Source organism: Anastrepha obliqua, chromosome 5 (genome assembly GCF_027943255.1).
Source record: "Anastrepha obliqua isolate idAnaObli1 chromosome 5, idAnaObli1_1.0, whole genome shotgun sequence".
Lineage (NCBI taxonomy): Eukaryota > Metazoa > Arthropoda > Insecta > Diptera > Tephritidae > Anastrepha > Anastrepha obliqua.
The window spans coordinates 61,148,342-61,174,700 of NC_072896.1; the positions used below are offsets into that span (position 1 = coordinate 61,148,342).

Genomic DNA, 26,359 nt, shown 5'->3' on the forward strand with positions numbered 1-26,359 from the left:
ACCTATTTGTAATGTATGGTAGTGTCTGAAGTAATCTCCAACATGAAGTATTGGCTTTCTCTTGCTTGCTTCACAAAAGTGTACTATTATTTTTCTTCCTCAAAGCAGCTTGCGATTAGAACATACTAAACAGTCGTTATATTTTCCTGTACCTTCAGGTTGCAAGATATTTAGTTTCCTATCCAATTTCCCCTCATCATGAGAAAATGAGGAAATATTGGATGGAAAACTACAAAAAGCTGCTGAAATAGTCAATAGGGTCCTGAACATTTCCAAGGAAACCTGTTAGGTAGAGCACCATCACCATCATTTTCGATTCAAATCCAAACATCGTATGAGTTACTAACTTCTGATTCTGCATCATTTTCTTCTTCACTTGAATATTGAATAGAAATTATAACTTTTCTCTTCTTAGAAGAAAGAACAAAAATGTGAAAAACTGTACGTAAAAAAACCTAATGGTGCGAATTTTTGGATTTTTAGTTAAAAAATCCATCGGACGCGTCGGTAAGATAAGAAAGTATGTTATCGTGCCACAATGTCAGCGTTTAGGGTTTGTACGCCAAAGAACTCGTTTCTTGAAAAGTTCCACCAAGCCCAAAAAATGAAATATTATGCACAACATAATATGAATATGTGTTTGTATGTGCATGTAAAACGTTTTAATGCTCTCACGATTTTCCACTTAAATGATAAAAGCGTATCTCTCGCTCAAACTTGCTTGAGTATAGTCGTATTCAATTTATTTATGGTGTTCGCCTAAGCGTGTGATTTGGGTAAAAATAGCATTGGAATTCCTTCCATCAATGTACGTGCTACACAAACCAACATACATATGAGTGTTACGGTCATAAACAAAAAAGAGCATTTATGGAGGTGAAAAACCACTCTATAATATTCCTTCCACCAACAAAACGAACTTTTCTCGTATCATAAGCTAATATGCTATGTATTTATACATATATACAGGGTGCATACAGCGTGTGTATGGTGCAAAAAAGGACATGTCATGCCACCACAGTTTTTTACCTAAGGAATTCAGGTGAATTCTGGAAGTTCTAGAGATATTAATGAAACTCCGGATTGATAGTGTACGCGATGACACCCATACATCTTTCAGCAAGGCTCTGCTTCTTCACATAAAGCTATGGCGATACAAAAGAAGGTTGAAAATTTACATGACTACATAACTCCGAACTTATGGCCGCCTAATTCTCCTGACCTTAATGCCTTGGATTAGTATGTACGGTGTACAGTTACGCATGAAACTAAACATTTCTTCTCTGAAGCCTACAATTAGTAAAGTTATCGTCAATATGAATAAAGAGCATTTGATCGGGAATGCAATCGTTTCCGAACCCGGTTCGAGGAGGTTATTGCAGCTAATGAAAATCTTAATGAATGATTTTATAGATATATTATATAATAAGTTAAGGTTGGAAGTGAAGTTTCATAAAATTTTGTTCAAAATAAAAGCTAATTAAATTCACTCTCAAGTTGTCCTCAAATACTGTGCGCACCCTGTATAATACATACATATGTTCGGCGGCCGTTGTAGCCGATTGGGTCGGTACGAGACTACCATTTGGCAGGGTCTGCATTCGAAAGCTAGAGTATAAGAGATTAAACGATCGAAGAAGATTTTGCCTATATTTCCGCCATGAAAAAGTTCCTCATAAAAAACTATCTGCAGTTCGGAGGCGGCATAAAACTGTATGCACCGCAATTCCTGGAACAACTTCAAAACACAAGCCCCAAATTGAAAAAGGAGCTGGGTCAATCATTCGTCACTTCTCTGCTCGCCATGTTTGGGTTTTGTTAGTCTGCTAAAAAATTGGCATGTGAAAGTAACAACAAGGTAATCGAGCAAGATTCGCTAGCGAGTATGGTTGTACTTCCTCAGAGTGGTTTAGCTTGCTATTTTAAGTTTTGGTGTTGCCGGTGTTTTAAAACAATACAAATCTGTTGCTTACAATTTTTTCGTTTATGTTGCTTACAATTTTCCGGTCTACAGTCAACATCAAAATTGCGAAGAACGAGAACATAAAGAGTGTTGACAGAGCACGAGGATCAAAAGTAACGAATTGAAACAACAAATGTTTCTCTATATGAACGCGATCTGACTCACACTCATTAAGTACTTCCGGATAAATGCAATTTTTGGTAGCTCTTTTCCAGTGCTAGCAAAATACCATATGCTTATTTATACCAGTCATATCTTCACTACTCGCAAACGCATGGTGAATAGAAAGCACCTTATGTAAGTAGGTTAATACTTAATTGATTCCCCATGCAACCCTTTGAAGATTGTGCAATGAGAGCAGAAAAGTATGTTCACAGGCAGAACAAGAATGATGGAATACAAAATTGCGTGCATTAGAGAGATGTGACATCACACTGGTGTAGTTGCGTGAGGAAATGTGAAAATGCGAGCAAGAATGCTAGAAGAAGGAGAAATTACACGAAGAACACACGAATAAATTGCACTAGTGTGACTTTACACAAAAGGATGACCAGATTTGGCCTTCAGCTATGATGAAAACGAAATTGAACGAGTGACTTCGGTTGCCATATCACCGGCAACTCGGCAGTTGAATTCTGTCCGCTCATTTCACACATGTTCACACACCCCACTAATTAGTCGTTCAGACGACAACGATGTAACATGAGTGTAGGCTGTGAAGACTTTTTTCGTATATCACCAATACAATCTTAGTTTTTTCGTAAGCAAACCGTCGTCATGACCCCGGTTACGACAGCCAATCAGCTGAGAGCCGGTTAACGGTCTGATCTTATCCAGGCATCTAAAAGCTTTTCACCATGCGGAAAACTAGTAACAACTTTTTAAAAGCAAATTACGAACTATACTACGATCTGCATAGGTATAGCTTAAAACTTTTCTTATTTTAACTTGTTTCTATTTAAAATTTTTCACCTCTGATTTTTAAAAATTCAGCTTTTTATTTTATGAGCATATGTTTGTTGATAGCTGTTTTTCTTACTGGGTAATTCTTGGCTGTAGAAATTTATTCAGTAGAAACATGCAGCTTCCCCTCAAATTTAAATATTGCTTGTCGCTCTCAATTTTCTCTTCATTGCAAGTTCATTCGGTGCAAGAACAGCAATATGTGATAGTTAATAAGAATTGGTATAAGTTATCGCCTACAAGAACACTCCTAATGCTAATGGCAGACATAGAAAAGAATACGCTTAAATTCTTTTGTAAAAATTATTAATAAAAACATAAATAACGCAGAGAACGTACTAAAGTTTCGTATGTAAATAAACGATCTGGCAATGGTGGTCAAGGAGTGTAACAGCAATTGATTTGTTTGCCCTCTTTTGCTTTGTAGAGATAGTGTTTTTGTATTTGCTCTAACACAAAAGGAGAATTTTTTTTGTCGAGACAGACTGGCAAGTACAGCACTCAGACACAATTAAGTCCATTGTCCTGCAGTCGGGTTCCCTTTATAATTTTCTTTAAATCTGTTCCACCTCCGAAGAAATCTGAGTAGGTCTTGTGGTGCCAAGAAGCCATGGTGATCGCTTCTTAACACATAAGTGTCACACACCTCATGCTTGATTCGAGCGAAGGCCGGGCGACGCACATGCTGGGCAGAGCGCACCGTCTGAGATGCCCACCTTTTCCATGTGCTTTGCCCATAGAAAGTGGTCCGTTATTAGCCCAATCGGCTGCCTGCAGTCCCCTCTGCTTAGTGACAGGAGAAACTGCGACAGTTAGTCGGACATGATAAATAATTGCCCTCACATTCTATGAAAACCCTCTTTCGCTTCAATAAGCATTAATCTTATAAAATATGACACAAACAACAAAAATCTCTTTATACACAACGAAATAAAATATTTGCTTTCACGACAAGAACATTTGTTTTTTTTTGTTTATATGCGATATTACTTTCCATGTCGCACCACGGTACGTTTTACACGCCACGACTGTCAAATGCGTTGCCGCAACGCATGGAGCGGACCCATTGTGGCATTAGTCGTTGGTAAGCTTAAGTTGTGTGCGCGCGTTCAGCTTCGCTAGTTGCTTGTAAGTACCGTTTTAAAGAATTTGCGTCTTCGAAACGCCTAATAATGTCTTTTGTGTGACTTTTGCTAACAAAGCAATATTTATTTCAGGATTTATTTTTATGTGTTTTATACTTATACTATACATGTTTTATTTAATATGACAAAACAATATTCATTAAATGACGAGGAAATTTAAAAATGTCTGGCTGAGGACGATGACATTATTGGATCGGATAAGGATGATTGTGCGATTGACGAACTTTAGTCCGACTTGGGAGAGCTAAGAGAAGATGAAAATTCTTCTGAAGACTTCTGCAGACGCAGACGAAATTCAGTTAAATGTTTTGGGTGAAAGGTCTAATATAATCACATTTTTGAAAACTACATTACTTAAAAAACATCGTCATAAGTGGCCGACGCAAAAAGCTAAGTTTCATTGATAGATGCGGACAAAGTATTATACATCAAGTGCGTGGCCCTACTCTCTTGTCCAAAAATAGTGTGGACCCACTACAAGTTTTCACACTTTTTATAATGGACGATATAATTGGAGAAATTGTGCAGTGGTCCAACGTCGGAATCAACTAATGCTCATGCATTAATTCCACTGACACAGCTAAAAAAAACAAAGAAACAATAAGGAAATTCAAGCTTTGATTGTATGTTATAATCACCTCACATGTTATTTGATCCGTCCTATTCTGGATCTAAATATCTTTCTAGAATTACGCAAATCAGATTAAGATTTCCAGTGCCCTGCATGCGATTTGATGATAGAGCAGCATGCATACAGCTTACAGCACAAAAATTTGCTCCAAAAAGGAAGATGTGGGAAATGTTTATTCAGAAATGTCGGGATAATTATATACCTGGGTCCTTTATGACCATTGATGAGCAGTGATTTCCTTTCGGATGCAGATGTGGTTTTAAAATATATGTATATGCCCAAAAAGCCAGCAAACTATGGGCTCAAAGGGGTGATGATGTGTGACAGTGGAATAAAATACATTGTATACGCTTAGCCATATTTAGAAAACGAGTCTCACGAATATTTACACTCTGCTCTCCTTAAAAAGAACATAAACAGAATACTTAATGTGGTAACTTTAAAAACTTCGGCTTTAAAAAATATACAAAGTGCACTACCAAAGCATGACGTGAATGCAGCCAACAATGGAGAGTAATAAAAAGAAAAATGTGCGCGATTTGTCTAGCATCCAAAAGGCAAATGAGTCTATATGTGTTTATAAATCAGTTTGAGTCTAGGACTAGGTGCGATGGGGGTAATTTTAAAAGTGGTTGCTATCGTTTCGACGAAGAATATCTTTACCGTCCTAAAAATATGAATGTCCTTCTAGGGTTAAAAAACAAATATTCTAAATTCAATAGGAGCTATTAGTATCATATTACAAACAGCAACTCATGCAAAAATATAGACTGTTAAGAATTTCGTTACCATAAAATCGAATTAATATCTGCATATGAAAAATCATTCATAAAAACGTACAAAGAGATAAACTCACATACACAAATAACCCTAGATGTCGCCCAATTACATTTTTCTTCATATCTTCGGCATTTATTGTCGGATTTTAAAGTGTGAGACATCAATTTTTTTGTCTCAAAGAGGAGGTTTTTCTCAAGAAAGTTCATTGAGCTCATGCGTTTCCTTGTGGTACTTACTCACCATATCTTAGTTCCTACCACCCTAATGTAATAACCTAATGTCAGTTAATTGAAGACCGTAAAAAATCATAAATCTTTTGCGAAAAAAGTATTTCGATTCAATTAGTAGAACCAGAAATATAAACAACATATTTTAGTCTAAAGCCATACAAGAAAAAGTAAATTTTATTTATTTTCCTCGCTCGCGAAACAGTTAGTGAATTGTTTGTCTTGTAACGGAAATTTTAGTCCAGAAAATTTTGTCGGGATTCAAGCTTGCTGTATTTCTGCCGGCTCTCGAGCTTAGATAAAATGTGGCCTATGCGTTGTTCATCGGTGACCGTCATTGCAGATTCATGAACTGTATGAACAAATCGCTCGGTATTTTGGGAATGTCAAGGATATGCTGTGAAAAAGATCAGTGAAAATGCCGATAAAAGAGAAACAAAGAAAAAATAATGGTTTTCGTTGAGCATACCTGGTAATTCAATTATTTCATTGGAATATTGTAATGCTTCGAGGTGATCTTTCGCGAAGAACTGCGAGCATGGTGGTTCAGCTGGTTCGAATCTATCCCAATCTATTACATTAAAATATTTGTCACTCTCGAAATTTATAAAATTATCCTCTTTCGGCCCAAACATTTGACGAACACATCCATTATCTTCTCTGCGGGCTGCTAAGATCTTCGTGTATCCATCTGAACGTACGAATGGATCTGTATCGGTTATCATCGATATCAAAATATTTTCTGGGTGCAGAAAGTATGAGTTATTTTTTATGACCGGACGGACAATATTTTGAATGTCTTGTGGCAATTGGCGAATCTAGGTGATGTATTTGAAAACGTGACGACATCCGTGAATTGCAAGTGGTTGGTTTTTAACCAGAAACCAGAAAGGAGCATAAACTTTTACAATAAAGTCAGCAAGTGTTTTTAGTGTTATTGAGGGTTGCTCGCACGTTATATAATAGCGAAGAATTCGAGACGCTGTTGTCAGCCAACGGTCTGTACTCATAGCACCGGGGTTCTCGCTTGCTAAACTCTCGTCACACTCTCCTGTATGAACAGCCCGGACCATACGATATAAATATAATTGGTCGTCCCGAATTGGAATGCGTTGGAAATTACATATGGGGCTAAGCGTACTTGCCATATAAAAAATATCAAGATTCACTAAAAATTGTTCAAGGCACAATTTGCGCGGTGTTGACACATTTCTGGCCAACTTCAGTGATTTCATCAATATTCTGATATGTTCACACAGCAGGTAATTCGCTCAGTTATTAACCTGGTTCTAAGGCGCATTTGTAATTCGCTTTGGAAGCTCTCGCTGTTCTTTTAGTTTGACAGAAAATTTGGTTTCTTCAACTATTCTTAAGGTGTTCAGTAACCTCCTCCTTTTTAACAATTTCTTTTTTCGCCTCATTATTATAGAATAACTTTTTTTAGATATTATTCAACGTTCTTTTACTTTGTTTCTTTGTTTTTGCTTATTTATCCTTCTTAGTTTGACAGCTGGTTTGTGAATTATAAATAAGAGAGCCAATTATGTGCCGTAGAAATATGGCATTAGATGATAGGCACTTTGATTTACATCTGCTGTTTAGTTTATGTAGCTCTTACCGATTTTTTTTTTACAGTTAACGTCTTTTCACGTTGTCTGTATTTGAGTTAATACATTACCAATGATTTTTGTAAATTTGGAACGTGTTTAACTTTTATAATTGAATACCAGAGTTTATCAAAAGGAAGATTTTTTAAATTAGCTTTTTTTCATTAAATAAAACTACTAAAGTTTTACACTCAAAAGATATTTCTTCAACAGCAAGATTGATTTTTGTGCAATTAAAGACATTTTTGTTTGAGCTTCTTGAAACGTCCAGTATAGAACCTGTGTTTAACTGAGCCACGAACAAGTTTGTTTGTTTGTTTATTTTTATTGGGAAAGCCAATAAACTGCAAAAGTTCTTGCTGATATAGATTGAAACATTTTGACGAAACTGCTGAAGTAATATTGATTTTAATATATTAAATAATGTGTTTTTGTTTTACAAAGAAAAATCTAGAGGAATAGAGTGCGAAATCTCCTTTAGTTGTCGAGGTGCACGCACTTCCGGGACATCAAAAATTATAAAATTATCCCAACGAAGAGTCATAGCAGGAATAAGAAACTGAACAGACCACAGAAGTGAGCGGCAGTCAATATTGCCTTTATTACACCAAACAAGACAGAGAGATGATTGTCCTTAGACAAATTAAAAGAGAGGGGACGGATGGGATCAGAGAGTTAAGGGCACTAAGGGCATATTTTAGGAAGATCTTTTGAATACACCCGATTCCAACAATGGCAAATTTGTGATGAGACTTCACATAAATGCAGCATATTCAAGCATGGGACGTATTCAAGTATAAGGGTCTGAGAAGTTGGAACTATTTCAACGCAGAAAACCTAGAGCCGTGTTAGATTTAGTATGCTAAGGTAAATGTGATTCTTAACCGAAAAAGCGAATCAAATAAACACCTAAGTTTGTAATTTCATCAACTTTCTGAAGAACCACCGTTTTTGTTACACTGTTCCCACACAAGTTTTGACATCACTGAATAAAACTGAGAAAACATCGGAGAAGCTTGATTTGATAGGGAAGTTTCTCATTTTTGGGAGGAATAGAACCTATCAACAAAATACACTTCGAAAATTTTTTGTTAAATGTTCACTACATACAATTTAACAGCAATAGTTGGAAAACAAAGGGTTAGAGCTCAAATAAGCGTTGGTACAAGTGTATTACTTTGAAGGAGATTACTTTGAAGGAGGCCAAATAGATATTGATGAATAAATAAATATTTTCGGGAAAAATATAAATTCACGTTACTCTTCGGATACACAAATTCATTAGACTTCGCTACATAGTATCTTTAAATTTGATTAATCTACAATATGAGTGCACATACATATATGCTTAATGTGCTTTTGTATATGGCTAGAAAGATTGAAAAAACTGCAAACATTACCTGATGAAGTTATCACCAAAATCCATATAATTACATACATACAAACATTTGCTGATACAATTTCTTACTCAAGTAGTTTTTATGGAATACTTACTTTGGTAACAATATTGCCATCGCCAATGCGGAGGATACTTTTTAAATTGACAGATGTGGTTGCTGTGGATATTGTCGCTGCTTCTGTAACCGTCACCGCTTCTACAACAACTTCAGCTTGAATCATCAACAACAACGCTAGTATAAGCGAAATGTTTAGCTGGATCGACTTCATGCGTAAGATGCAACACCCTTGAAGGCCTACTCTCTTTATAGTGACGTATTTGCTGTGCCAAAAACCAATTTCGCTTAAAAGCATTTGCCACTTGCAATGCTTCTGCTGCATTAGTGACCAATTTTATGACTGTAGACAACAAATATTTGTTGATATCTTCGATCGTGACTATGTTGTCAAAAAGCATTTCATTGTTGTGTTGCATTTGAAGTCGAGCTGAAAAAAACAATTAAATACAAGAGATTCAGAAACGAGCCTAGTTTTTAAAAAAATCGGGAAAGTACTATGAATTGGGTACAATGAGTACAGCTCCGTTCACACAACGGTTGTGTACAACATTTTAACGCAATATACTTGCACACCAAGAATAATCAAAATGAATCGATATCCTTATGTCTTTGATGGGGTTGCACAATGAAATTCGTATTTTAACTATCAATGAAGACATAATATACTTTTGAAATGGGGCTGGTTCCTTTAAACAGAAATTTAATTTACTGTAACTGTTGAATAAAGTTTAATCAAAATTTAAGTAAGTTATGATCTTAAAGATGGTCATTTAAAATATTAAAAACAATGCGAGTTTCATACACATATCCACTTTTTTTCTCATCTAAGAACAATCTGAAAAAGTAACGAAATTAGGCAGCAATAATATCCACTTTTCATATATTTGATAATAAATACAGAAATTTATGTAGCGAAAACATTGAACAACCGAATATCCAGGAATCGTCGTATAATATAATAGACTAAGTTAAAACCCAAATACTCGTAGGCAGAGACCTTCAATAAGCATACAAAAATTTACATGCTACATATTAAGAAGTGCTGTATGTTGGACAACTTTTTCAAATGGGAAATGATGAAATTTCCCTTGAATAGTTGTAAGTTGTTACAGAAAGAGTCAGCTAAGTTTCTGGTCTTATCCTGCAGTGATGAAAATAAAAAAATTTCAGACTATTCATGTTTTGCCGTCCATAAGGCAATTCAGCTTATCAGTAAAGAGTTAATATCGATCTCCGAACTCAGGGATGGTAACCTTCTACTACTGGTAAAGGACAGGAAAACAGCAAACACAATTTTTGTCTACCACGCAATTACAAGGACTGTGACGTGTCACATTTTCATTTCACTCTTAAGTCAACTTCGCCAAGTGGACAATATATGCCCCTTATTTTAATAAAGTGTCTGATGAAGAAATTGTGAATGAACTCAGCAGCTAAGGTGTTACTTCTATTTATAAATTCAATAAAATATTCAATGGAAAACAAACTCTCAGTGGTGTTATCCTACTACTTTGATTCTTACAAATTACGTACCAAAATTGATATGTCATGACATTCTGTAAAAGTTAGGGAGTACATTCCTTATCCCATGCGGTGTAAACTGTGTCAACTGCTTGGTCACAAAACAAAATGGTGCAAGAAACAACCAATATGTGTTGGGTGCGCACTACCTCCACATCAACCAGACTATTGCACTCGTATTATGTGTGCAAACTGTTTGGAACAACATCCTTCATCCTCCAATGAATGCAAAAGAATTAAACAAGCTAAATATATCTTAGCTATAAAAACAGAAAATAAATGCTCCATGAGGGAGGCTAGAAATATCTATCGTATACAAATTTCTTTACCCCACTTAATTCTTTAATCTCCAACTTCTTAATTCAGAAACTCCAAACGCCACTACTACCCAAAATACCTCTACTCCAAAAACATCATTAAATGAAGAAATTGGCCACCTACAATCATCGAATAATAAACAAACGTACTCTCAAAGTACTGCATTTTCATGAGCAGAAACCTCGCGTGCTCAATTTGCAAAAGTACCTCTATACTTCTAAAACAATACTAAACCAAGACAACAACTACATTAAATCACAGAACACTAAATTAAATAACTCTCCAATCCATAATCAAGAACTTAAAGAAGAGAATGCTTCTCTTGCAAATTCAAAAAGCAGTAATGAAACCGTCCAGTCGGGTATAGATCATTGTATTTCTAGTTGTTCTCTTAATAATACCAAAGCTATAACTGACAATAGCTTCATTAATTGTAGAGTTCTTCCTCTTACTCAGTTATCTAATATGGCAAATTCTTCTGATGAATCATGCCCAAAATATCATAGTAAATTTCCCCTTACAAATAATTCTCTAAATACGAGTAATTTCATTTTTTACCAATCACTACATATGTTAACTTTCTTGCAATGGAATATAAACGGATTTTTTAACAATTACCATGAGCTTCTTCTACTTCTCTCAGATTTTCAACCCGATCTTGTAGCTTTACAAGAAACCCACCTTGCAGTTTCCATTAATCCCTCTCCTCCTTTGCCTTACACTGCCTATTACGATAACACACACAACACGAATAAACACTGGACTGGTATCCTTGTTAAAAAAGGTATTTGGCATAAAAGAATCGATATTCATACAAATTTAAAAATTATTGCTTTTGAAATTAAGACCAATATAACCTTAACGGTGATATCTGATTATTTTCCACCTGATAAAGATTTCGATATTGGCGAGTTTAAATCAATTCTGACTTCACTACCTCATCCACTTATTCTTTGTGGAGATGTCAATGCCTGGAGTCCACTTTGGGGCTCTTCCACACAAAACAAGAGGGGTAAAGCAATTGGAGATCTAATTTTCACCCAATATTTAATTGTCTTAAACGATAAATGCACTCACGCTTGTTGATGTTATGATATCCTCCACCAGCATTTACCCACTCCTTTCTTGGAGGACTCTAGATAGTCTTTGTGGTAGTGACCACTATCCAATTGTTTTACACTTAAATTGTGAAAGGAGAAGTAAGACCGGTCACATACCAAGATTTAAAACCGATAAAGCAGATTGGGTAAAATACAGGTTTCAGTGCGACGAACAAAGTCAAATCCACCCTTTTAGTAACAATATCAATAAGGAAGCTAGTTATATTAAAAAGATTATCCTCAGTGCATCTACGTTATCCGTTCCCCAATCCCGTCCCTACTTTCATAAAAAATGTGTTGTCTGGTGGAGCAAGGATCTTGCCGAGTTACGTACAATGAAGTAAAATGCATGCTATAATTTTAAACGCGTACGCTCCAACCAAAACCCTATGTTATATAAGACAGCAAATGCATCTGGTTTGATTCCAGAAGTTCAAAATAAACAATACCGGCCATATCCCACAGGGGTGAAAGCCATCTCTAGGGGTCGGCTCTGGTGTTTCATCTTTATCCAACAATTGGCGTTTGCGAACATGATTATGGTAGAGGACCCATTTTTCATCACCAGTAACGATACGGTTCAAAAAACTTTCATTTTCAAGCCGTTGCAGCAGCTGAGAACACACATTCACTCTCTGCTGAAGGTTGGCGACGGAAAGTCTATGCGGAACCCATTTTCCCAGCTTTGAATCCTTTCTCAACTGAACCAGGTGCCTGTGAACTGTTCCATGCGATAAATTTAACCTCTGAGCTATCATATTGACTCGTCAAACCCACCTTGGCTTCTTTCGAACTCGCCATTTGTTAATTGCTTTCAAGATTATCGGAAGGAAAACACTTGTGGTCTTATCTACCGACAAATATTCCTTCAGCACAAACGAGAGTTAAATCAAAATTCTTTCAAATTCATATTTACCAAAGGCTCCAAAACTAACTTCTCAACCTCTTTCGCGATTATATCTAAGGATTTACTAGTTCTGAAAAAAGGTTTGCTGCACAATCACTACTCAACATTTAGTAGTGAAATCCTTACTATATATCAAGCCGCTCTAATAGTCTCCAAAAAGAAAGGTAACTTTTGGATTTGTACCGACAGTCAATCTGCCGCCGATGAAAATGTTTACCAAATTGCACTGAAACATAATACACTACTTTTTGCTCGAGTTATCGACTCCTTTATGCTGTTAGATACAATGGTTATGTGAATGAAATTATAATACCACTAAGCATAAGTACAGGCGGGTATAAAAATAAAGACTCCATTACAAGAAGTGTAGCAGCGGGAGTATGTACAAGTATCAGTACAACTTCCTAGGTAAGAAGTGTTTCAGTGGATATTTACTATGAAAAAGTCTTTAATAATACGCTTAGAAGACCTAAACCAAAAACCTTATCCAGTTGATACAAATACCACAACAACTAAATCATTAAAGATTTTTGATAAAATAAATAATGAAATCAGGAAAATATGCAATGCCTCAGTTATCATATAGAGCAACCAGCTTACTGCATGCCTGTGGAAGTGTTTTAAAAAGGCACTGATTTCCATCAATTTGGATTCCCTAAGAAACACGGAACTATTGAACAAGTTAATCGCAATATCAATGAAATGAGATATGCGTTTGAACAAAAGAGAATTGCTCCGCAATCTTCCTTTTTCACCACATGACAGATGAGTTTTCATGAGTGGTATTATCAAAAATATTGCAATATTACAATTTAATTTTTCCATTTGTGGAAAAATATCAAGAATTACCATACCATAAATTAGAGGAAGAAATTATTTAAGGTAAGGCGTTTACTTTATTTCATAGGAGGAAGTATTCAACTATTTTTTACACTTTTATAAAACAGGAAGAAGGACGAAGTTGAAAAGTAAATAAAGGACTGTTTTTAATATATATGTGTATACTTCACAACCACTTTTACAGTTTAAAGAGCACACAAATTGAAAAAATCAAATCAGCTGCTCTACTGACACTGATGAATTCAGGGCTTTTCACACTGCGAATGTTCTGTATTCACAAACTTTTTTTTTAAACAATCAATGATTGGAGCATTGATATTTTTAATCAATATGTTTTACAACATAGACATCTACTTGTTCATAATATCGGTATTCGAAACATCGATGTTATGCTAAATATGTCCAGTACATCTGTCGGCAAATGTAGGATTTCGTTCGTTATGTGAATTGACTTTTATATTTTGAGACCAATAATGGAAACACAGTAAAAGTAATAATGAAAATAGCTTTATTGTTTTTTAAAATATTCCCCTTATAAGTCAATAAACTTCTCGAAACGCTTGAACCAATTTTCAAAGCATTTTTGCCACTCTGAAATGGATAACTCCAAAACGAGCTGTTCAGAGGCTTCCACAGCTTCTTCAGGCGTTGAAACACGTTGACCTCGCATTTAATTTTTGATGTTCGTGAACAATAAGAAACCATTAGTCAGAGCCGCAAGGTGAAGTGGTTTGGTTTTGAGTGTTCAAAAATTCTTTTGTGTGACTCAATACGTGAGAGCTCGCATTGTTTTGTCGCCGAAGACGAATCATGGCGGTAGCTTCTCTTTAACTCTTCGAAAGCTTCCGGCGAACAAATGGTTCTGTACCACTCAGAATTGGCTCTTTGAAGTTTTTTTAGTGGATAATCTTGGAACACACATACTATCGCTTGCTGTTTTCGTTCCGGCTCATATGCAAAGATCCAAGATTCGTCGCCTGCCATAATGTCATAGACGTTCTCGTTTCTACATTAATCGACACGAGCTTTTCTGGACAATTTATGTGGTATCCAACGAGAACAAATCTTGACAACTAAATCTTCACCACGGATTTATGCTGGTCATACTAATGCCCAAGGATCCCTCTATTTCATGATATCGCATATAACGCTGTTGCGCACAGCATCGATTGTTTCTGTCACAATAACCGTTTTTGGACAGTTGGTTATTTTATGGTGGTTAAGTATGGTGCTTCAACGCCAAAAGTCGAAGTAAGTTATTTCGATTTCATGCGCTGCTAGAAAAGTTTTTATTTCGTGAATGTGGCTAGTTAGCATTCCAAATAGCTATGTTAAGGTTCGAACTCCTACTGGCAACTTAGCGATGAGGGGGGCATCATAGTGCTCATCTATTCCAAAACCATTTTCAGCATGCATTTTAGTTCGCTGGAGTCATTTTGTTGAGCTGTTGGCAAGATATTATCTGCATTATTGCAAGGAGCTCTTAGTGTCGGTTTCAAGCCAATTACAGCTTATGCCTATGATAGAGTATGCCAAACTGCTGAGCAATCCCCAACTGGTTTTGAAAGCGAGCCTACCTTATTATCTAAGTTGACTTGCTCTATTGTCACACAGTTAACACAGTGTTAACTTCAGGCATAGTTTTTTTTTCAAAGAGGTGGTAACGTTTTAGACTGCAATTCTTTGTATATAGTACATTTGTTAAAGTTAGCTGGATATTTTCTATCACATAACACACACTTAGCTTCGCTCAACATGCCTTTTATAGGGCATGCTCTTGTTGTATGTTCACCAACACATTTAACACAACGCGGGTTGTGATTGCGATATAAAGGGTGATTTTTTAAGAGCTATAAGAAAGTTTTTCAAAAAAACACACGTAAAACTTAGAAAAATGCATGACATTTTTATTTAAATCGATAGTACAGTCCATATAATTTAATGTTTGAAGATTAATTCATGCAAATGTTGACCGCGACTGCGCTTCAAATGTTTCATCCGCTTAGTCCAATTTTGGCATACTCTTTCCAATGTTTCGGCCGGTATCTCACATATAAATGCTTCAATGTTGTCTTCCAATGCGTAAATTGAAGCAGGCTTTTCTGCATAGACATGAGCTTTAACATAGCCCCACAAAAAATAATCTAAAGGCGTTATATCGCACGATCTGGGTGGCCAATTGGCAGATCCCGAACGTGAAATAAAATATTCACCGAACTCGCCTCTCAACAAGTCCATTGTTACGCGTGCTCTGTGGCATGTGGCAAGCTCTTGCATTTTGGGCAAAAAAAAGTTGGATATCATTTCACGGTAGCGCTCACCATTCACAGTTAAGTTACGATTCTCAGCATCTTTGAAGAAGTACGGTCCAATGATACCTCCAGCCCATAAACCGCACCAAATTGTGACTTTTTCTGTATACATTGGTAGCTTTTGCAATTCTTCTGGCTGATCTTCACTCCAAAATTGACAATTCTGCTTATTTACCTACCCATTGATCCAAAAATGAGCATCGTCGCTGAACACAATTTTTCGATAAAAAAGTGGATTTTCGGCCAACTTTCCAAGAGCACATTCACCAAAAATTGTGCGTTGCGGTAGGTCGTTCGGCTTCAATTCTTGCCCCAGCTGTATTTTGAAAGGCTTCACACCTAAATCCTTTCGCAAAATTTTCCACGTTGTTGAGTAACAGATACCCAATTGCTGCGAACGGCGACGAATCGATAATTGATGGTCATCATTAACACTGGCCGATACACCTGCTATATTTTCTTCAGTTCGCACTCTACGTAAGTGTGTTGGTGGTTTGATGTCCAATAATGTAAATTTGGTTCTCAATTTAGTCACAGTAGCTCGAATAGCCGTTTCAGTGGGTCGATTAAACTGACCATAAAATGGAAGAAGCGCGCGATAAACTTTCTTAACAGAACACGCATTTTTATAATAAAATTCAATAATTTGCAAGCGTTGTTCGTTTGTAAGACGATTGATGGTTAAATTATAGACCAAACTGAAGATGTTTGACAGTGAAACAAAACACGAAACTCGCGTCAGCTGTTTAAACCAACTGTTTAAAAAGATAATAGCTAAACAAACACCCGTTATATGGGTATGTCCGTATATTTGGCATCTTGTACATTGAGCGATTTCGCGCTTTTTAATGGGTGGCTCAAAAGTTACCTTTGTATTCAGAACCGTGCTTAAGTTGCGTTATTTTATACTTTATATATTGTACATTAACTATTTACTTACTTGGTACATACGAAAACGAAAAATTTGATAAGGCACAATTAATGGAAGTATATATTTTCAATTAACAAATGATTTAGGATATTATTCAGTACTCATGGCTCAGTGTGCTTGTGAATAACAGTCTACCACTAACGCACATACCGATTTGCATACCGGAGGAATAATACAGGATAATAAAGCCAAAATGGGGACTACTCCATTGATTTGTTCGGGTTTAATGCGCAAAAAAGTTATGCACCTAATTAAATTCGTGGTATGCATACATACATACATACTTACTTATAACTAAACTACTGAGGAAATTTTCCAGGACATCTTTCTGCAACATAAAGCAATTTCCATTATATTATTCCATATGCGCAGACATATACATTCATGTGAATAGTACTTTGCATGCGCTTATATTGTGAAAAATAAATGAAGCAGAAAAATAACAGTGTCAGCACTTTTACACGTTTTTGCCAGCGGGAGAACAATACATTTCGCTATGAAAGAACCCTAGTTAGCCTCAAGCTTTAACTACCCCTCATTGAAGATAAAAGAACATGGTGCCATAATTGCAACCATAATATAACAGTTTCTTGCCTTTGAGGAAAATTTTATGCGCATACCACCACAATGGTGAGTTGAAAATTGTCTATTTGAAGAATGAAAGCATTGCAGCAATTGCCGAAAGCGAAGAGAAAGTAGGCATGTCCAACAAATTTTTATCATATCACTACCGTCAAAACTATCTTCGCTTCTTATTTAATAGCCAATTCTGACCGGGAGCGGATAGAAAGAACGAACATTTATATAATGTAATGGGAGAATGCGGTTTTGAGTTATATGTATAGTACATATGCACATATGTATCTACTATATATGTAAATATATACATGAGTACATATATATGGTGGCATTACAGCAACAACAACACATTTAAATCATAGGGATGGAATCTCCAATAGATAAAAATAGTTTGCTCAGTGCTCACAACATCATACGAGTACGCCGTTGGTAAACTTTAAATTACTTGTAGTGAAATGTTATGTAGTGGAAGTTAATGTGCGAAGCATATTAAAATTGACACCTTAAGTTGAACCGTATCATGATTCAAAAAAATAAATTATTGGCGCGTACACTTCTGTTAGGTGTTTGACCTATTTGTGGTGTGCGTCTTGATGTTGTTCCACAAATGGAGGGACCTACAGTTTAAAGCCGACTCCGAACGGCAGATATTTTTATGAGGAGCTTTTTCATGGCAGAAATACACTCGGAGGTTTGCCATTGCCTGCCGAGGGGCGACCGCTATTAGAAAAATGTTTTTATTAATTTTGCTTTCACCGAGATTCGAACCAACGACCTCTCTGTGAATTCCGAATGGTAAGGGGCCGTTCAAGTATTACGTAATCAGATTTATTACAATTATTTACCCCCCCCATCCCCCTTGTCAGCAAAAGTAAGCAAAGCTTTTACCCCCTCCCCCCATGCTTACGTAAACATTTTTCAATTAAAAATGTATTTTTTTATATTATAATTATAAAGTTATATATTATAAAAATAAGAAAATAGATTTAGAATAGAGATTAGATTTTACTGATGCAGTATTCAACATAGAGTAAGGGACAAAAATATTATAATCTTACGAACATAACAAGCTTATTTAAAATTTTTGGTACACATATTAAATTCAAATTGACAGTCTTCAGTCCATGAAACCCGAATCCATGATTCTAAGTTTTCGATGACATTGGATTGCTTCGATTGCTGCTCCGTGTTGTGAGTCTGCTCACTTTCATCCGATTGTGGAAGGTCTACGTCGTTCTCATCGAGCCATTCAACATCATGGTGCTCTAAATTTTGAATAATGCACATCAGTTCATTAGCACGACGAGCAGCGACTCTTACAGGTCTAACTTTCCTATAAGTGTGCGTGTTTACTTTTTTATGGATCTTCTCGATGTGACGATTTAGTGACTTGATGGAAGCATGATAAAGACCACACGTTTTGCATGTTCGACTTGATAGCCTCAATTTTACCATGACAAAAATAATCGTAGGACATTTGCAGGAAATCTTTGAGTGAAGCACTTAAGCGTAGAGCTAAATTGACTGGAAGATCAAGAAATTGCTCCCATTTAATGTCTGGAAAATCAGGAACATCTTGTTGACCTGCCCCAACATATTTTGCAGTAATTTCCATTGAACTCCATACTTCAGCAAATACATTTCCTGCAAATTCGAAATTAGATCTTTCTAAATGTTCATCAATTGTAACCCCACGTTCATCCAAATGAGACCCAAAATGGTCATGAGGCAATATTAAACCAGCCAGTTCCCGACTAAGAGGAGCCATTCTGCGCTCTACTCTGTTGTACGCACTTCTTCCAGGAGCATTGGTAGCTAAAAACAATGCATCGAGATCATGTCGCTTAAAGTGTTATATAGCAAACCCTATGACTCTTTCATAACGCGGATTTTCATCTGGCCCTCCATCAACCGTCATGATTACCACTGGTTTTACTAGTCCATGGTCAGTTTTAGCTAATGGTCGAAACTCTTCAAGTACGAGAAGCGTCTCGAAATCCTGAGCATGAGTATTAGCAGTAGATGAACTATGCTTTTCACTTCGAATATCGATGTATGTTGGTCCAGAATATCCAACGGCTTCCGGTTGTCCTAGCATACTGGAAGTGATTTTGATAACAGCATAAACAGATAGTATTAATTTATGACGCTCAGCGATTACCCAATCGTGGTCAGATAATTTGATTCTATATTCCATGTGCATTAGAAGAGGTGCTTGCTTATTTGCCGCAGTTACGCCAATAGGGACTCGAGCTTTATCAGGGTGTCTGTCTGTTCAGGATAAAGAAATCATTTCATCGCGCCTAGGGCCTGGAATCCCGGATTCGATAGCCTCGCTCGGTCGCCAGCTTGATTTCTTGATTTAACGTATTACCGGTTTCTCGGAGACTCTATTATTATCGGACCCCGTCAAAATTTTTGGCTATATCACCCGATTATAAAAAACGAAAAGTCCAAATAAAAAAAAATTGTCACAACAGCCAGATTTACGTGACTCATTATGTACGGCTACCAGTACGTGTACTGCAGTATACTGCAGTGTCGACAACCTGGCTCACTATAAACGTACCCTAAAGCGAGTGCCTAAACGTATGCGTGTAAATTTGCGGGAATCACCGAAAATGCGTTTCGTTTTCAAGCATAGACAATGTGAGGGTTGCCATTCGTGTAAAAAAGTAAATAACTACCGATGACGTAATCATCATCTAGACTCCCCTACCCCCCATGTCATCCAAAATAAGCAAAACAAAGACCCCCCCACCCCCGCATAGTGCTTACGTAATACTTGAACGGCCCCTAATCACGCACCAACCCATTCGGCTACGGCGGCCGACATTGCATATCTCATTATAAAAAAGTTGGGATTGGCGGAACTTGTTTCCAATGAGCCCCCCTTACCATGGATGGATGAAGTGTCTAGAGGAGGCTTAGCAAAGCACCAAAGTACCAGCGATTGGTTTTAAATTTAGTAATTAATTCACAAAATAAAATCTTGGATTAAGCGAAATAATTTCTTCTTTTAATATTAGACTTAGCAATTTCCGCTAATAACTTCTATTTGTACAATAATTTATATTCAAATATTAATTAAAATTAATTTTTTAAACCGTTCGCAGTTTGTTTCCATTTAAGTAAGAAAATACTTTTTTGCTACCATTTTTACCAAAAAGGATTTAATTTGTTCAACTTTATTCACCTTCTTAAATACAACCTTTTGTAAGGGAGTGTCAAAAATCGAATGCCACTAGTGAGCAAACCTTTAATAATTGAATCATGGAACTGTATGTACTATTTTTATATTTACCTCCTTCTGACTGATTTATATCAGTATAAATTTATATAACATCTAATTTGCACAAATTAGGCCCAGAATATGGCACAATGCAAGCGGCTTGGAAGAGCTTACTCACCAACGGACCACTATTATCTTTAGGGATATTTTATTTAATTTATTTATACAATCCTGCTTGGATCTCACCAAGAATCAACATGAAAAACATAAGAATGGGTAAGTATTGAAACAAAACATTGAATACAATTTTAGCTGAAAGGAAAGTTAATTAATTTCTATCTTTCTATGGATGTGCTGACTATATTTTGCATAGTCATAGATAGATGGAGCAAACATCTCCATTGGATTCGTAACGCTAGTTTTCAATAATTGTTTCTAGTGGTATCGTCGTGGTAGACACATCTGTGATTGCTCCCACGACATTGTGGGTCTTCGATACCGGAATGACCCGGATTTATACACAGCCTAGGACTGTGACTGAATTTTGTATGTTGTTACAGGAAAAGAAACATCAGTTGCCACTTACATGTACAAAAAGTATCACGAATTTTGAATTTTCGCAGGTTACGTATATTCGAATTTCGATTTTTTTGTGGCGATATGTTGGTACTCATGTCTCTCACTTCTGCCGACGAGTTCGGCTATTTTGAATGTTCAGTTAATTGTTGACAGCTGCTTTGCTTGCACGCGTTTCGGCTCGTCTTCGATTTTTACCTATTCAAAAAGATGGATCAAAGAACCTGTATCAAATTTTATGTGACTGTGTCATACGCAAAGCAATGTTTATTGGTGGTACATAATGTTCTCAGAAGACCGAGAAGATGTGTATATTTTCGTGAAGATACGAAGTGTGTTAAAGGCATCAAATTTGGTCATATCTCAAAAAACCGCCCGTTGATAAATCAAAGCACAAGTATGGTAAGACAATAGGGTCGTATTAACCGAATTCTCATGAATAATATCAAATTATTTGATAGACACTGGCGTCGATGCAACAATCTCGCTAAATCTCTTTTTGATAAATTGAAGGATGTTAAATTGTGTTAATCTGGAACAACGCGACGTGCACGATATAGGTAGACGATTTAAATATAAAACAAAATGTTTTGTAGTTACTCACGATAGTACCAAACATCAGATGCTGCTAGGGTACGATTTGAGTGGAAATGTTACTATACGTCGGACGAAAATGGATAAACTTTTACAGGAATAAAAGCGACTTAGTCTAATGACTCGGTAAGTGAATGTGCCATTCACAAAATTACAGAGGTACCGTGAAACAACTAGTATTTGTATTTTATTTTTAATGCCAAAAGACTGGTAATTTTAACAATTACGACGGACAGTAACATGAAACCCTTCATCACTCGCCAAGTAGATTTCCACCAGTTGAACAGGAAGTAGTTAAGCAACAAGTAGACGAATGGCTGAGGTAAGGCAAAGCCCGCAAGTCGAATTCAAACTTTGCAAGCAGAGTCGTAGCAGAATAACACATACCGATGTTGTGTGTACTTTAAGAAACTTAATTCGATGGAGGACTAAAGGCATATTCGCTAATCCACTTCTCAATATGTTACAAAATGCAAGATTCTTCACGTTCATGAATTGGGAAAATGGATTTTGCCACGTACCGCGCGCCATTCGGAGTTTGTAATTCATTTACAGCTTTTATTCGCTATTAAATTTTGAGAATCTCGTGAACCACAACGTGATGACACTGTAATATACGCAGAGGCCACCGAAATTTACCGGAATGAAATGAAAACAGCTGCCGAATGGGTCCTTAAAACATTTTTAAAGCATTTATTTATTTACTATACAGATCTAGTTTCTTGATCACTGCGTTAAAAATGGCAAAGTTTGGCCAGACAAAGAAAAACACTGGCTTTAACGGAACTTACGCAGCTAAAAGTTATCAAAACTCGTAAATTCGTCAAAAAATATGCTAAAACTGTGCTGCAACGCTTATGCAGCAGTTTGAGGGGAAGATTGAAACTGTATCGTATTGGAGCGCGAGGCCAATTGTTTATTATACATATATATTTGTTGAAAATGAAAGCAGTCCTAAAAAAAATTTCGTCAATGGGTATCAACTTCAAGCTGGTGTTGAGTTGAATTTAAGCATACTTTAAGTAAAACAGATGTTCAACGAGAAGTACTACAGATACTACCTTATCTCCAGGACTTTATTCATAAAGTGGAACACAGAAGTGAGAACAGTTTACGACAGGTTGTTTATTTTCGTCGTTATTCAAAACTTTTTCCTGTGGCTTCTAAAGTTTCTGTTACTTGAAGATAAGCGTAGCTTTTCGACGAACGCTTAAGGACGAAATTTGAAGACTCATCCATATGAAAACTTTGAAACATAAAGAAAATGTTCTTTCCAAAAATATGAATGCTTCCGATTTACTTGTAGGATCCAAAGCTATAGAGCAATACATAAAACGAAAGAACTCACGAAGTTGAACACTTTCTGTGCGGAGAAAAATATACGCCGTACTACAATGATATTGGATATCACATCCCGAAGCAAAAGTTAAACAATAGTTTGTTAAGAACTGTGTATGGTGCATTATAATAACCAAAATTCGGAAAGAATTATGGTGAAACCAACATTGCTAAAGTTATTCACGAGATACCGACCAAAGTCCTCCACCGAGTAATTCAAAATTGGTGTTTACGGATGGTCAAATTACGGCGCAGTTGCGGCCAACATTTGAAAAGGATTATTTAAAAAAAATAAATTTCATGAATGGTTCTACACAAAAATAATAAAGATTGGCCAATTAATTTGAATTTTTGTTATTTTATTTCAATTTAAAATCCGATACCTTTAAATTGATCACCCTTTATGTTGCTACATTGGATAGAGTGATTATCTTTTCTTTTGAAAGCTCCGCAAAGTTATCTCATTAGAAGTGGTACTGAGGAGGAATTGCAGTATTACTTTGAAGAGGAGCGTCAGTGCACCTGAGTCCGAACAGAACTAGCGAAGGCTCAGACAACCCACAAAACAAGCTACATTAAGGGTTACCCTAAGGCGAACACAATTCGTGAGTCGTTACGAAGGTATACAGACCAAGCGAAACAGCCACTATGCAGCTCGAAAAGTAGCCCAGGATCCAACCGTAACGGTTACAAACTAGATAACATGAAGCTTCATCGCTATGTCAAAACGAATGAAGATGAAGAGGATGGCCGAATACAAGTTGAACATTTGTGAAGACTGAAACTTTTGGTTCTTAATCGTAGTATTCCGCTATTAGAATTCATAATATAATACATATTTACTTCGCCCATAAAGGACTTAAAATCTTATAGAATTTTGTTTGCCTGTAAGCGACGAGGAAGTATGTTGACCTATATTACCATGTTACATACTGTATATTGTATAATGTGGTCAACCGTTTTCTTCTTTCCATTTCCAGTTATTTATAATGTCTGTCGCTTTGCATTTCCTCACATGCATCAGCCTTTGTTTATTTCTTGCTTTTGCATTTTTCTTTTCTGTTTGTTTCTACTGAATGAATTACTTAACCATACACGCTATACGCAAGTAAAGCAAAAATTGGGACGGTTTCATAAAAAGGCTAAAGGCTAGTTGAAAAGCAACTGCAGTGAGTGAAAAAAGACGCACCGCATATGTTGGCAGGCTCAAGCTATTCGAATTATCCGAGCTATTTGTTTCAAAATTGCTTCTAACATAATTCACTTCAATGGAAAAAACTCTTAAGACTATTACTTTTGATGAATTTTCGGTCAAAAATTCCACAGCTTTCTTCAATCAATCTGATTTTGTTCTCTTTTCAAAACCCAACATACGACTTCAAGGCTCCCGTTTTCATTGGATAGAAACATGAAAGAGAGAGAATTCACGACGAGATCTGAAGTCCAGAAAGTGCGTTTAAAAAGTTGTGAAGATAGGATTTTTCGTTGGCATAAATGCATTATTTTAAAAGGGGCTTACATTGAAGCGATAAATTTGAATTAATAATATTTTTTTGTGTTTTATTGAATATACAATATATACAATTGTCTCTTACACCCTTTATTGGGTATTTGACCAAGCTCCTCCTCCAACTCATTCGGCTACGGCGGACACTATTTATTGATACTTTTTTGTCGGAAGCAGAATGTACATATTTTGGTACATAGACTTACAAAATTTTATGAGAAAATGTACCATTTCGCTTATGGGTCATTAATGAAACTGTTGCTGTTATTTTAGAGGAAAAACACCCCGTACATCCATTTAGTCAACTGGGAAAACATACATACTTAGCACATATTTACTTGAATGTGCTCTTCCGTGTGTGCTCATGCAGTTTGTAAAGAAATTGTCTTGTGCATGTGTACGTGTTTTTTAAGCCTCGACGTGGAGAATGAGTTCATATTTATATTTTTTATGTATATAATCATTGCATATATGTATCACATATCCCTGCCTACCTTTTTATATTTGCCTGCATAGAAATCCATTAGTTTCGCACGAATTTGGAGCCATAAGTAAGTACATCGTTTTTCAGATTTCTTTCATATAAACAAATGCTAAATATTATGCGGTGTTGCTCTAGATTCTAGAATCAATTTTACTTCGCTACACTGAAAATATAGATGACATCTTAATGCATTTATTGACTTGCACGTAAATGTTAGTTTCTCCAAATAATATAGAAAATATGAAATTTTATATACTATTTTACAAACACCTAACCAAATTCAATCAGGTCTGAAATATTCGTAATACTAGCTTAAGTTAAGTTGTCATTATCCAATAGGGTTCAAGTCGTCCTCTAACTCCCAATAAGCTGAAACCATTTCATCTCTCTAATAAACGATGAAATATTGTGTACGGCTGTAGATGCTGCCAGACATCCAATGCCGGTCCTGCGGAAAATCAGGACAAACCCCAAATTGAAATCTGAAGTTGAAAATGAGACTGGAAAACAATTTAGCATCCAAACTATTTACCGGGTTTTGCATAGTGCTGGTTATCATGGGCGCAATGTTAGGAAAAAGCCCTTCGTGAGTAGTGTCAATCGGAGTAGACGGATTTCATTCGCAAAAGATCATGAAAAATATGACCAAACGTTTTGGAACCAAGTCATATTTTCTGATGAGTGTAAGTTCAGTATCTGTGGATGTGATGGCCGTGAAAAAGTTTGGAGAAAAGTTAACGCGGAATCGGATCCAAACAATATGACCGGCACTGTGAAGCATGGAGAGGGCTCTGTGATGGTTTGGGGATGTGTGGCTGCGAACGGGGTTGGAAACTTGATATTTATCGAAAATATTATGGACCGATATGGTTACTTAAATATTTTGAGAAATATTTTAAAAGAAAGCGGTACGAAATTGCGCCTTGGAGCAACGTTTATCTTCCAGCAGGATAATGACGCCAAGCACATATCCAACATTGTACGAGAGTGCGAGAACAGCTGAAAACACCCTCACAGTCTCCGGATACCAACCCAATCGAACATTTATGGGAACATTTAAAGCGGCAAATACGTTAACATCCCATTAGAAATAAGAAACAACTGAAAAACGTCCTTCAAGAGGAATGGAATAAATTACCATCAGCTGTAACTGAAAACTTGGCGAAATCAATGCCATCACGACTTAAAGCGATTGTAAAGTCTAATGGTTATCCTACCAAATACTAAGATTTGATTTTAATTATGTTTTTGATTTCACAAATTAATAATATGATGAACTGTATACTTACTTTTGAGACATGAATTTTTATAAAGTTTAATATAAAAAGCTATAATTTTTTTTTCCTT

General features: G+C 36.2%; 1 protein-coding gene across 1 annotated transcript in view; it reads right to left on the bottom strand.

Moving 5' to 3' along the window:
* LOC129248475 (probable G-protein coupled receptor CG31760) overlaps positions 1–26,359 on the bottom strand; it is a 67,467-nt gene that overhangs the window by 30,016 nt on the left and 11,092 nt on the right. The window contains exon 3 of the mRNA XM_054888031.1: positions 8,811–9,200. Within this exon, the coding sequence (XP_054744006.1) occupies positions 8,811–9,095 (285 nt within the window). The 5' untranslated portion in view covers positions 9,096–9,200. The remainder of the gene's footprint in view (positions 1–8,810; positions 9,201–26,359) is intronic.